Below are 14,803 nucleotides of genomic sequence, written 5' to 3'. Positions count from 1 at the left end.
TTACTTGTTGGCTACTTTTAAACACCAATCAGTGCTACCCAGGTACTGAACCAAAAATGGGCTGCTCCTATGCTTACATTCTTTCTTTTTCAAATAAATATAGCAAGATAACGAAGAAAAATTGATAATAGAAGTTAATTAGAAAGTTGTTTAAAATTGCATGCTCTAAATGTTTCTAAATATATAATGCAGCCAAAGCTTACCTGCAAAACGGTTTCTTTTTTTTAACTCTCATTAACCCCTTTAATTCAGGCAAAGTTTTGTTTGCAGCAAGCTCCCAACTGGGCATTTCCATATATGGAAGGTGCTATCAAGGCCATAGCTATGGTAGAATGCACTCATGCACATGCATGGTAGGGGGCAGAGTCACATGACTCCTGACTAAAGCATTGCACAGTATAATGCTGATGCTTTGACAAAGCTCCTCGCGTGCACACTTTGTTACACGATAACACTGAGGGAGGTGGAACTGGCTACACTTGGCAACACTAAAGTGTAAGTAATTTTGCAGATTTTTGGAAATATTATTAAAATACTTATAAGCTTTGTTTCATACACTGTTTTACTTCAGTTAACTATTTTATAATATGCACATAACTCAAAATGTTTTATGGCACTTTTATTTTGACTAGACTTTTCCTTTAATATTTTTCAGTAAGCTATTTCAAATCGCACATGCACAAATCAGCATGTGCGATTAGTAAAGCGTATTCATGAATCTATCGTGATTGGAAAAATGTAACGTGTGCAATAGGTGGCCAGAGGTTGGCAGACATTTTTGGCTCCTAACAAAGAATGAATATTACATTTTTTTCATGTACTTCTTACAAGCTTATAGATGTGGGTCCAGTTGCAGGATGCTTTCTTTCATGTAATTAGCAAGAGTCCATGAGCTAGTGACGTATGGGATATACATTCCTACCAGGAGGGGCAAAGTTTCCCAAACCTCAAAATGCCTATAAATGCACCCCTCACCACACCCACAAATCAGTTTTACAAACGTTGCTTCCCATGGAGGTGGTGAAGTAAGTTTGTGCTAGATTCTACGTTGATATGCGCTTCGCAGCAGGCTGAAGCCCTGTTTTCCTCTCAGCGTGCAGTGAATGTCAGAGGGATGTGAAGAGAGTATTGCCTATTTGAATTCAATGATCTCCTTCTACGGGGTCTATTTCATAGGTTCTCTGTTATCGGTCGTAGAGATTCATCTCTTACCTCCCTTTTCAGATCGACGATATACTCTTATATATACCATTACCTCTACTGATTCTCGTTTCAGTACTGGTTTTGCTTTCTACTACATGTAGAAGAGTGTCCGGGGGTAAGTAAGTCTTATTTTGTGACACTCTAAGCTATGGTTGGGCACTTTTTTATAAAGTTCTAAATATATGTGTTTAAACATTTATTTGCCTTGATTCAGGATATTCACCGTTCCTTATTTCAGACAGTCAGTTTCATATTTGGGATAATGCATATGAATAAATAAATTTTTTCTTACCTTTTAAATTTGACTTTTTTTCCTGTAGGCTGTTAGGCTCGCAGGGGCTGAAAATGCTTCATTTTATTGCGTCATTCTTGGCGCGGACTTTCTTGGCGCAAAAATTTTGTCATTTCCGGCGTCATACGTGTCGCCGGAAGTTGCGTCATTTTTTTTGACGTTTTTGCGCCAAAAATGTCGGCGTTACCGGATGTGGCGTCATTTTTGGCGCCAAAAGCATTTAGGCGCCAAATAATGGGGGCGTCTTTTTTGGCGCTAAAAAATTTGAGCGTCATTGTTGTCTCCACAATATTTAAGGCTTATTGCTTCTTATTCATTGGCATTTTTTCCCATTCCTGAAACTGTCATTTAAGGAATTTGACCAATTTTGCTTTATATGTTGTTTTTTCTATTACATATTGCAAGATGTCTCAGGTTGACCCTGAATCAGAAGCCACTTCTGGAAAATCACTGCCTGATGCTGGATCTACCAAAGTTAAGTGTATTTGTTGTAAGCTTGTGGTAACGGTTTCTCCGGCTGTTTGTGATGAATGTCATGACAAACTTGTTAATGCAGAAAATATTTCCTTTAGTAATGTTCCATTACCTGTTGCTGTTCCATCAACATCTAATATTCAGGGTGTTCCTGTTAACATAAGAGATTTTGTTTCTAAATCTATTAAGAAGGCTATGTCTGTTATTCCTCCTTCCAGTAATCGTAAAAGGTCTTTTAAAGCTTCTCATGTTTCAGATGACTTTTTTTAAACGAACATCATCATTCTGATTCTGTTTCTGATACTGATTTTTCTGGTTCAGAGGATTCTGTTTCAGAGATTGATACTGATAAATCTTCTTATTTTTTTAAAATGGAATTTATTCGTTCTTTACTTAAAGAAGTCTTAATTGCATTAGAAATAGATGATTCTGGTCCTCTTGTTACTAAATCTAAACGTTTGAATACGGTTTTTAAATCTCCTGCGGTTATTCTGGGGTTTTTTCCCGTCCCTGATGCTATTTCTGAAGTAATCTCCAGGGAATGGAATAATCTGGGTAATTCTTTTACTCCTTCTAAACGGTTTAAACAATTATATCCTGTGCCATCTGACAGATTGGAGTTTTGGGACAAAATCCCTAAAGTTGATGGGGCTATCTCTACTCTTGCTAAACGTACTACTATTCCTACGGCAGATATTACTTCCTTTAAGGATCCTTTAGATAGGAAAATTGAATCCTTTCTAAGAAAAGCTTACTTATGTTCAGGTAATCTTCTTAGACCTGCTATATCTGGCAGATGTTGCTGCAGCTTCAACTTTCTGTTTAGAAGCCTTAGCACAACAAGTAACAGATCATAATACTCATAGCATTGTTAATCTTCTTCAACATGCTAATAATTTTATTTGTGATGCCATCTTTGATATCATTAGGGTTGATGTCAGGTATGTCTTTAGCTATTTTAGCTAGAAGAGCTTTATGGCTTAAAACTTGGAATGCTGATATGTCTTCTTAGTCAACTTTGCTTTCCCTTTCTTTCCAAGGTAATAAATTGTTTGGTTCACAGTTGGATTCTATTATTTCAACTGTTACTGGGGGGAAAGGAACTTTTTTACCCCAGGATAAAAAATCTAAAGGTAAATTTAGGTCTGCTAATCGTTTTAGTTCCTTTCGTCACAATAAGGAACAAAAGCCTGATCCTTCCCCTACAGGAACGGTTTCAGTTTGGAAACCATCTCCAGTCTGGAATAAATCCAAGCCCTTTAGAAAGCCAAAGCCAGCTCCCAAGTCCACATGAAGGTGCAGCCCTCATTCTAGCACAGCTGGTAGGGGGCAGATTCCTTTTTTTCAAAGAAATTTGGATCAATTTGATTCACAATCTTTGGATTCAGAACATATTTTCACAAGGATACAGAATAGGCTTCAAGATAAGGCCTCCTGCAAGAAGATTTTTTCTTTCCTGTGTCCCAATAAATCCAGTGAAGGCTCAAGCATTTCTGAAATGTGTTTCAGATCTAGAGTTGGCTGGAGTAATTGTGCCAGTTCCAGTTCTGGAACAGGGGCTGGGGTTTTACTCAAATCTCTTCATTGTACCAAAGAAGGAGAATTCCTTCAGACCAGTTCTGGATTTAAAAATATTGAATTGTTACGTAAGGATACCAACATTCAAAATGGTAATTATAAGGACTATTCTGCCTTTTGTTCAGCAAGGGCATTATATGTCCACAATAGATTTACAAGATGCATATCTGCATATTCCGATTCATCCAGATCACTATCAGTTTCTGAGATTCTCTTTCCTAGTCAAGCATTACCAGTTTGTGGCTCTGCCGTTTGGCCTAGCAACAGCTCCAAGGATTTTTACAAAGGTTCTCGGTGCCCTTCTATCTGTAATCAGAGAACAGGGTATTGTGGTATTTCCTTATTTGGACAATATCTTGGTACTTGCTCAGTCTTCACTTTTAGCAGAATCTTATACGAATCAACTTGTATCGTTTCTTCGAGAACATGGTTGGAGGATCAATTTACCAAAGAGTTTGTTGACTCCTCAGACAAGGGTAACCTTTTTAGGTTTCCAGATAGATTCAGTGTCCATGACTCTGTCGCTAACGGACAAAAGACGTCTGAAATTGGTTTCAGCTTGTCGAAACCTTCAGTCTCAATCATTCCCTTCGGTAGCCTTATGCATGGAAATTCTAGGTCTTATGACTGCTGCATCGGACGCGATCCCCTTTGCTCGTTTTCACATGCGACCTCTTCAGCTCTGTATGCTGAACCAGTGGTGCAGGGATTATACAAAGATATCGCAATTAATATCTTTAAAACCGATTGTACGACACTCTGACGTGGTGGACAGACCACCATCGTTTAGTTCAGGGGGCTACTTTTATTCTTCCGACCTGGACTGTGATCTCAACAGATGCAAGTCTGACAGGTTGGGGAGCTGTATCGGGGTCTCTGACAGCACAAGGGGTTTGGGAATCTCAGGAGGAGAGATTACCAATCAACATTTTGGAACTCCGTGCAATTTTCAGAGCTCTTCAGTCATGGCCTCTTCTAAAGAGAGAGTCATTCATTTGTTTTCAGACGGACAATGTCACAACCGTGGCATATGTCAATCATCAAGGAGGAACTCACAGTCCTCTGGCTATGAAAGAAGTATCTCGAATACTTGTTTGGGCGGAATCCAGCTCCTGTCTAATTTCTGCGGTTCATATCCCAGGTATAGACAATTGGGAAGCGGATTATCTCAGTCGCCAGACATTACATCCGGGCGAGTGGTCTCTTCATCCAGAAGTATTTCTTCAGATTGTTCAAATGTGGGGGCTTCTCATCTAAACAAGAAACTTCCCAGGTATCTGTCCAGATCCAGGGATCCTCAGGCGGAAGCAGTGGATGCATTGTCACTTCCTTGGAAGTATCATCCTGCCTATATCTTTCCGCCTCTAGTTCTTCTTCCAAGAGTGATTTCCAAGATTCTGAAGGAGCGTTCGTCTGTTCTGCTGGTGGCTCCAGCATGGCCTCACAGGTTTTGGTATGCGGATCTTGTCCGGATGGCTACTTGCCACCCGGGGACTCTTCCGTTAAGACCAGACCTTCTATCGCAAGGTCCTTTTTTCCATCAGGATCTCAAATCCTTAAATTTGAAGGTATGGAGATTGAACGCTTGATTCTCAGTCATAGAGGTTTCTCTGACTCTGTAATTAATACTATGTTACAGGCTCGTAAATCTGTATCTAGGAAGATATATATTATCGAGTTTGGAAGACTTACATTTCTTGGTGTTCTCATCATTTTTCCTGGCATTCTTTTAGAATTCCTAGGATTTTTACAGTTTCTTCAGGATGGTTTGGATAAAGGTTTGTCTGCAAGTTCCTTGAAAGGACAAATCTCTGCTCTTTCTGTTCTTTTTCACAGAAAGATTGCTAATCTTCCTGATATTCATTGTTTTGTACAGACTTTGGTTCGTATAAAACCTGTCATTAAGTCAATCTCTCCTCCTTGGAGTTTGAATTTGGTTCTGGGGGCTCTTCAAGCTCCTCCGTTTGAACCCATGCATTCGCTGGATATTAAATTACTTTCTTGGAAAGTTTTGTTTCTTTTGACCATCTCTTCTGCTAGAAGAGTTTCTGAATTATCTGCTCTTTCTTGTGAGTCTCCTTTTCTGATTTTTCATCAGGATAAGGCGGTTTTGCGAACTTCTTTTAAATTTTTACCTAAGGTTGTGAATTCTAACAACATTAGTAGAGAGATTGTAGTTCCTTCATTGTGTCCTAATCCTAAGAATTCTAAGGAAAGATCGTTGCATTCTTTGGATGTGGTTAGAGCTTTGAAATATTATGTTGAAGCTACTAAAGATTTCCGAAAGACTTCTAGTCTATTTGTTATCTTTTCTGGTTCTAGGAAATGTCAGAAGGCTTCTGCCATTTCTTTGGCATTGTGGTTAAAGTCTTTGATTCATCATGCTTATGTTGAGTCTGGTAGAACTCCGCCTCAAAAAGGATTACAGCTCATTCAACTAGGTCAGTCTCTACTTCCTGGGCATTTAGGAATGAAGCTTCGGTTGATCAGATTTGCAAAGCAGCAACTTGGTCTTCTTTGCATACTTTTACTAAATTCTACCATTTTGATGCGTTTTCTTCCTCAGAAGCAGTCTTTGGTAGAAAAGTACTTCAGGCAGCTGTTTCAGTTTGATTCTTCTGCTTATATTTTCAGGTTTTTTCATTATAAGATTTAAACTTTTTGTTTTGGGTGTGGATTATTTTTCAGCGGAATTGGCTGTCTTTATTTTATCCCTCCCTCTCTAGTGACTCTTGCGTGGAAGATCCACATCTTGGGTATTCATTATCCCATACGTCACTAGCTCATGGACTCTTCCTAATTACATGAAAGAAAACATAATTTATGTAAGAACTTACCTGATAAATTCATTTCTTTCATATTAGCAAGAGTCCATGAGGCCCCTTTTTTTGTATAAAGCACAATTATTCCAATTCCTTATTTTTTATGCTTTCGCACTTTTTTTCTTATCACCCCACTTCTTGGCTATTCGTTAAACTGATTTGTGGGTGTGGTGAGGGGTGTATTTATAGGCATTTTGAGGTTTGGGAAACTTTGCCCCTCCTGGTAGGAATGTATATCCCATACGTCATTAGCTCATGGACTCTTGCTAATATGAAAGAAATGAATTTATCAGGTAAGTTCTTACATAAATTATGTTTTTCTGGTATGTAACAATAAATAATCCAAAATGATGTATTGGGTCTAGACTATTCCTTTTGTCACAGGAGTGATTACTGACTGGGTATTAGAGGGTTAAATGGTTTACATTTTCTAAGCAAAGATTTGTTTAGTGATGGTGAAATATTTTAAATGACATTTCTCTGATTTTCAGGTGGTTTTGCATTTGTCTATGAGGCACAAGATGTTGGAAGTGGGAAGGACTATGCACTAAAGGTAAATGCTTGTTTTGTTGTTTCTTTGAATATTCGGGTTTTGTGTGTAAGACTGGCAGTGACTCCCTGGAGCCTTACAATTAGTCCTTGACTCTCTGGTTTACAGTCCCTAAGACTCCCATGGGTGCCCCCCACTTGTGGTGCCTTTAGGCACACCTAACATTTTAGCTTGGTGAGGCTGGATCCTTTTTAGACATCACAGCTGGGAAGTACAAATACAACTTTTATTATGTTATATAGTGTGTGTTACACTCACATACACTATATTGCCAAAAGTATGTGGCTCCTAGATGCTTTGTAAAAACAAAAATTGTCAAACCCTACATATATATAGATAAAATGATGCCTGTTTTTTCGTATTATGCCATTGTTCTGAATAATGGTTTAGGTTGTAACTTAAGCTAAAAAAATGATGTCCAACTTTTGGGTAGTGCTTAAAGGGACATAATACTCCATATGCTAAATCACTTGAAAGTGATTCCGCATAACTGTTTAAAGCTGACATAAAATATATCTCTATGTATAAGTGCTATGTGAATAGTTATTCTTAAGCTACTGTCCTGCTACATGTTGGAAAAAAATAAAATAAATAGCCAATCGGCACCAGCATTGCGTGCTGTGTTCTCATGAGATTTAATAGAAAACTTCCCTAAACTCAATAGGAAAACATGGCTGAACCGGCACATGCCACATAAATTCTTGAAGTCCTTGCAAGCTTCCCTGTTCATTATTTTCTTAATTATACAGATTTCAGCATAATAATATAAATGTCTTATTTATTGATTATTCCATTTGTATTCAGATTATTCAGATTTGTATAATAAAACCTATTCTAAAGCTTTTTCATTTTTATGTAATAATGCAATCAATAGATGAGTGCAAGACACCAGTTAATTACTTTGAAATAAAAAAAAATGGAATTGCTAATACAAATTAAATAGTGTTCCTTTTTATATTTAATATACACTAGTGTATACAGTATAGTCAAAATTAGACTTTAAAATTGCATGCTCTATCTGAATTATAAAACAACTTTTAATTTATTTTATCAAATTTGCTTTGTTCTCTTGACATTCTATGTTGAAAAAAAAACTAGGTATGCTGATAGGAGCTTAGAAGTGTGCACGTGTCTATGGCAGAAGTAAGAAAAATTGATAATAGAAGTAAATGAGAAATTTGTTTAAAATTGCATGCTCTCTGGAACCCAAAATAAATGTTTTGGGTTTCATATCCCTTTTAGACACGTGCACATTCTATTTATCGTTCACCTAGGATTACTCTTTAACAAAGGACACCAAGAGAACTAAAAATATTTGATAATAAAAGTAAATCCGAAAGTTGTTAAAAATCGCATGCTCTATCCAATACATTTTAATCTAAGTTTGACTTTACTGTAAAATGTTATTTCCTTATTAGTAAAAGGCAAATTCAAATTTTATTTTGAAAGTCCGTTTCATGGTTAAGACGGTGTACTGTAATATTTTTTTCTTTCATACAGGTTGTGAGAGTGCACGATCCATTACTACTGGAAATAACTCTTCTCTACCACTAGGAGGCGTCAAATATTCCCAAACCCCAAGAGCTCTATAAAACCTCTTCCATCTCACAGATACTCGTATACTTTGCTTCCGCTGGAGGTGATTAAAGAATGGAGATGTACATTTGATTCTTCAGTGAGAGGGGTTTACAGTCTATATTGAAGCCCAGTTACCCCTCAGAGTACATTACTTGACAGTGGGATGTATATGTGGGAATGGTTTGTGATTCATTTTTGATAAACTTTCTATAATTGGTCGCAGGGACTTGTCTCTTGCCTCCTTATATACTCCTATTCGTCTTAGGTAAGTGATTTTCATGGCTTAATAGCTTTTTAAGGGGTTTATAGTGTTTACTGCATTCTTTGCTTTGCCATATGCTATAATGGAGCAGTGTGATTTTGTCCCTAAATCTACCCAAGAAACTGAGTCCCCTGAACACCTTTCTACCATTATTAGCTTATTGAAAAAAGCTGAGGTGCCTTCTCCAGCTCATTTATGTCACTTATGTTTAGAATTATTAATGCAATCAGACCAACGTAATGCTGTTTCTTTGGGTATTAACGAACCTTCTGTTTGTTCATTACAGGAGAATACTGAAATTGTTTCACCTACTGGTAACTTTTTTTTATCAAGGCTGCAGTTTTGTGCCCTAAAGCCAGATACTTTTATGTCTTCAGATGGTGAAGTTTCCTCTGGTTATGAGAAATCTTCAACTGATGTTGAACCTGATATTTCCTCTTTTTCTTCTATAAGGTACGACGAGTCCACGGATTCATCCTTTACTTGTGGGATATTATCCTCCTGCTAACAGGAAGTGGCAAAGAGCACCACAGCAGAGCTGTCTATATAGCTCCTCCCTTAGCTCCACCTCCCAGTCATTCTCTTTGCCTACTCTAAGTACTAGGAAGGATAAAGTGAAAGAGGTGATAAAATATTAGTTTTTAATTTCTTCACGCAAGAGTTTTTTGTTTTAAATGGTACCGGTGTGTACTATTTACTCTCAGGCAGCAGATGAATGAAGACTTCTGCCTGGAGGATGATGATCTTAGCATTTGTAACTAAGATCCAGTGCTGTTCCCACAGAGGCTGAGGGGTACAAGAAACTTCAGTGTGAGGAACGTTTTCATGCTATATAGCAGTGAGGTATTTCAGAAAGACTGACAGTATCCCCATGAGGGTAAGGGTAAGCAGTAATCCTAAGAGCTATAGAAAGGCATTACTAAGCTTGCATAAGGGGCTAATTACAAAAATGGTTGACACTGAGGTTTGAATGTTTGTGGGCAAACATTTTATGAACTGGGAGTGCTGTTAACGTTTTGTGGGCAATAACGTTTTTTGGGCAACTTTATTGAGGGTACACTTGGCTTATTTTTTGGGTCTCAGAACCCACATGGCTAGTTTAAAACCGCTCTGGTGCGGTTCTTTGAGGCTGTAGAGACATCGAGTGAGATGGGCGAGTGAGCAAGCTCCAACTCCTGAGGGCCCTTGTGGATGTTTTTGGCCAAATCGAAGCTTTAACCCCATATTTACTATCCCTGAGGGCAGGTAGGCGCCACAGCAGGGCTGTGGTAAGGTGTTGAGGTTGTTTTTTCCGGATTTAGGCCTAATTTCAATCCGGTTTGCACATTAAAGGGTTAAATGTTAAATTTCCTTGTGGGGCAAACTTAACTACACATTGAGTCTGCTTGCAAACATTTGAAATATTTGGTGCATTTTAAAGCGGTTTTGCAGAACGTGTATGCTTTTTTTCTCTTAAAGGCGCAATACCGTTTTCTTTCATGTAATTGGCAAGAGTCCATGAGCTAGTGACATATGCGATATACAATCCTACCAGGAGGGGCAAAGTTTCCCAAACCTCAAAATGCCTATAAATACACCCCCTCACCACACCCACAATTCAGTTTTACAAACTTTGCCTCCTATGGAGGTGGTGAAGTAAGTTTGTGCTAAGATTTCTACGTTGATATGCGCTTCTCAGCATTGTTGAAGCCCGATTCCTCTCAGAGTACAGCGAATGTCAGAGGGACGTGAAGGGAGTATCACCTATTGAATACGATGATTTCCCTAACGGGGGTCTTTTTTATGGGTTCTCTGTTATCGGTCGTAGAGATTAATCTCCTACCTCCCTTTTTCAGATCGACGATATACTCTCAAATTTTCCATTACTTCTACTAAAGAACTGTTTTAGTACTGGTTTGGCTATCTGCTATATGTGGATGGGTGTCTTTTTGGTAAGTATGTTTTTATTACTTAAGACGCACTCAGCTATGGTTTGGCACTTTATGCAAATTATATAAAGTTCTAAATATATGTATTGTACTTATATTTGCCATGAGTCAGGTTCATGTATTTCCTTCTGCAGACTGTCAGTTTCATGTTTGGGAATATAAACACTTTAAGAAATTTGTTTCTTACCTGGGGTTAAGTCTTTTTCAATTTTGACTACTTTTGCATTTGCGGGTATTAGGCCCGCGAGTGCGTCAAATGTTAGACTTTATTGCGTCATTTTTGGTGCAAACTTTTTTGGCACGGGAAATTACGTTTTTTGATGCAACTTCGTAATTTCCTGCGTCATACGTGACGTCGAGACCTTTCACACGGCGGCGTCATTAGTGACGCAAGTGTGTCATTTCCGGTCATTTTTGGCGCCAAAAAAGTTTACGTTACGTTGTGCGTCATACTTGGCGCCAGATTTTTTTCATTATTTCAATACCCCATTCATGTTTGCCTCCTGCTCTCTTCTCTATCAAGAGGCCTATGCTTTTGCATTTTTTCCCATTCCTGAAACTGTCATTTAAGGAAATAGATAATTTTGCTTTATATGTTGTTTTTTCTTTTACATTGAGCAAGATGTCCCAATCCGATCCTGTCTCTGAAGTTTCTTCTGGAACATTGCTGCCTGACATCGGTTCTACCAAAGCTAAGTGCATTTGTTGCAAAATTGTAGAAATTATTCCACCGAATGTCATTTGTAATAGTTGTCATGATAAACTTTTACATGCAGATAGTGTTTCTATCAGTAATAGTACATTGCCAGTTGCAGTTCCTTCAACTTCTAATGTGCATGATATACCTGTAAATTTTAAAGAATTTGTTTCTGAATCTATTATGAAGGCTTTGTCTGCATTTCCACCTTCTAATAAACGTAAAATGTCTTTTAAAACTTCTCATTTAGCTGATGAAATTTCAAATGACCAACAACATAATAATTCATCCTCTTCTGCTGAGGATCTATCTGAAACAGAAGATCCTTCCTCAGATATTGACACTGACAAATCTACTTATTTATTTAAAATAGAGTATATGCGTTCTTTATTAAGAGAAGTGTTAATTACTTTGGATATTGAGGTAACCAGTCCTATTGACGTTCAGTCTAATAAACGTTTAAATGCTGTTTTTAAACCTCCTATGGTTTCCCCAGGTGTTTTTCCTATTCCTGAGGCTATTTCTGATATGATTTCTAGGGAATGGAATAAGCCAGGTACTTCCTTTGTTCCTTCTTCAAGGTTTAAAAGATTGTATCCTTTACCAGAAAAATCTATTGAGTTTTGGGAAAAGATCCCCAAAGTTGATGGGGTTATTTCTACTCTTGCTAAATGTACCACTATTCCTATGTAAGATAGCACTTCCTTTAAGGATCCTTTAGATAGGAAGCTTGAATCTTATCTAAGGAAGGCCTATTTATATTCAGGTCATCTTCTCAGACCTGCTATTTCTTTGGGTGATGTTGCGGCTGCATCAACTTTCTGGTTGGAAAACTTAGCGCAACATGAATTGGATTCTGACGTGTCTAGCATTGTTCGCTTACTGCAACATGCTAATCATTTTATTTGTGATGCCATTTTTGATATTATCAAAATTGATGTTAGATCCATGTCTTTAGCTGTATTAGCTAGAAGAGCTTTGCGGCTTAAATCTTGGAATGCTGATATGACATCTAAATCTAGATTACTATCTCTTTCTTTCCAAGGTAATAATTTATTTGGTTCTCAGTTAGATTCTATTATTTCAACTATCACTGGAGGAAAAGGAGTTTTTTTGCCTCAGGATAAAAAACCTAAGGGTAAATCTAAGGCTTCTAACCGTTTTCGTTCCTTTCGTCAGAATAATGAACAAAAACTCAATCCTCCTCCCAAGGAATCTGCTTCCAGTTGGAAGCCTTCCTCAAATTGGAATAAATCCAAGCCATTTAGGAAACCAAAGTCTGCCCCTAAGTCCGCATGAAGGTGCGGCCCTCATTCCAGCTCAGCTGGTAGGGGGCAGATTAAGATTTTTCAAGGATTTTTTGATAAAATCTGTCCAAAATCATTGGATTCAGAGCATTGTCTCTCAAGGGTATCGAATAGGATTCAAAGTAAGACCTCCTGTGAGAAGATTTTTTCTCTCACACATTCCTGTAAATCCAGTAAAAGCTCAGGCTTTTCTGAAGTGTGTTTCAGACCTGGAGTCTTCAGGGGTAATCATGCCAGTTCCTCTTCAGGAACAAGGTTTGGGGTTTTATTCAAACCTATTCATTGTACCAAAGAAAGAAAATTTGTTCAGACCAGTTCTGGATCTTAAAATTTGGAATCGTTATGTAAGAGTACCAACTTTCAAGATGGTGACTATAAGGACTATTCTGCCTTTTGTTCAGCAAGGACATTATATATCCACAATAGACTTGCAGGATGCATACCTTCATATTCCGATTCATCCAGAACACTATCAGTTTCTGAGATTCTCTTTTCTAGACAAGCATTACCAATTTGTTGCTCTTCCATTTGGCCTAGCAACAGCTCCAATAATCTTTTCAAAGATTCTGGGTGCCCTACTATCAGAGAACAGGGTATTGCGGTGTTTCCTTATTTGGACGATATCTTGGTACTAGTTCAGTCTTTCAGTCTTTACATACTGCAGATTCTCACACGAATCAACTAGTGTTGTTTCTTCGGAAACATGGTTGGAGGATCAATTTAACAAAAAGTTTCTTGATTCCTCAGACAAGGGTCACCTTTTTAGGTTTCCAGATAGATTCAGTGTCCATGACTCTGTCTCTAACAGACAAGAGACATTTAAAATTGGTTGCAGCCTGCCAGCACCTTCAGTCTGTCATTCCCTTCAGTGGCTATGTGCATGGAAGTTTTAGGTCTCATGACTGCAGCATCGGACGCAATCCCCTCTGCTCGTTTTCACATGAGACCTCTACAGCTTTGTATGCTGAATCAATGGTGCAGGGATTATACAATGATATCACAATTAATATCCTTGAATCCCAATGTACGTCACTCTCTGACATGGTGGATAGATCACCATCGTTTGTTTCAAGGGGCATCTTTTGTTCGCCCAACCTGGACTGTGATCACAACAGATGTGAGTCTTTCAGGTTGGGGAGCCGTTTGGGGGTCTCTGACAGCACAAGGGGTTTGGAAATCTCAAGAGGCGAAATTACCAATAAATATTTTAGAACTCCGTGCAATTCTCAGGGCTCTTCAGTTCTGGCCTCTACTAAAGAGAGAACCGTTCATTTGTTTTCAGACAGACAATATCACAACTGTGGCTTATGTCAATCATCAGGGTGGAACTCACAATCCCCAAGCTATGAAAGAAGTATCTCGGATACTTGCTTGGGCGGAATCCAGCTCCTGTCTAATCTCTGCGGTGCATATCCCAGGTGTAGACAATTGGGAGGCGGATTATCTCAGCCGCCAGACTTTACATCCAGGGGAGTGGTTTCTCCATCCAGATGTGTTTTCTCAGATTGTTCAGATGTGGGGGCTTCCAGAGATGGATCTCATGGCCTCTCATCTGAACAAGAAACTTCCCAGATACCTGTCCAGGTCCAGGGATGTTCAGGCGGAAGCAATGGATGCGCTGACACTTCCTTGGTGTTATTAACCTGCTTACATAATCCCGCCTCTAGTTCTTCTTCCAAGAGTGATTTCCAAAATCATCATGGAACAGTCTTTTGAACATTTAAAAAAAAAAAAAAAAAAAAATTTTTTATTGGGTATACATATTTTCATATATTGACATCCATACAATAACAAATGATTAAACAATTGGTGAATATCTGACAGATGGATTCTTTATATTATGAAAGGTATCATTCTACCCAAGGAATTTTATGTTTTATCGAGAGTACCCATTAAGAGAGTTGAGGAAGTGCTATGAGTATTTCATAGCTAGAGCATAAGAAAGAGAGAGATAAGACCAGAGAAAGAAGGGAGAGAGGGGGAAGGGTAAAGGGATGGTGGGGGAGTTTTGAGATTATTATCTTCATTCTGTGGTGTGTGCAGTATGGCACCTTCCACTTATATCTGTTTATCCAGGACCTAACCACTAATATAGGGATTGAGGTAACTATA

General features: G+C 38.3%; 1 protein-coding gene across 3 annotated transcripts in view; it reads left to right on the top strand.

Moving 5' to 3' along the window:
* Positions 1–14,803, top strand: part of GAK (cyclin G associated kinase) — a 799,358-nt gene that overhangs the window by 33,101 nt on the left and 751,454 nt on the right. For all 3 annotated transcript variants that reach the window (XM_053702755.1, XM_053702754.1, XM_053702753.1), the window contains exon 2: positions 6,861–6,922. In XM_053702755.1, the coding sequence (XP_053558730.1) occupies positions 6,861–6,922 (62 nt within the window). The remainder of the gene's footprint in view (positions 1–6,860; positions 6,923–14,803) is intronic.

This window comes from Bombina bombina, chromosome 2 (genome assembly GCF_027579735.1).
Source record: "Bombina bombina isolate aBomBom1 chromosome 2, aBomBom1.pri, whole genome shotgun sequence".
NCBI lineage: Eukaryota > Metazoa > Chordata > Amphibia > Anura > Bombinatoridae > Bombina > Bombina bombina.
The sequence above is the reverse complement of the archived record's forward strand: the minus strand, read 5'-3'. Positions and strand labels throughout refer to the sequence as shown.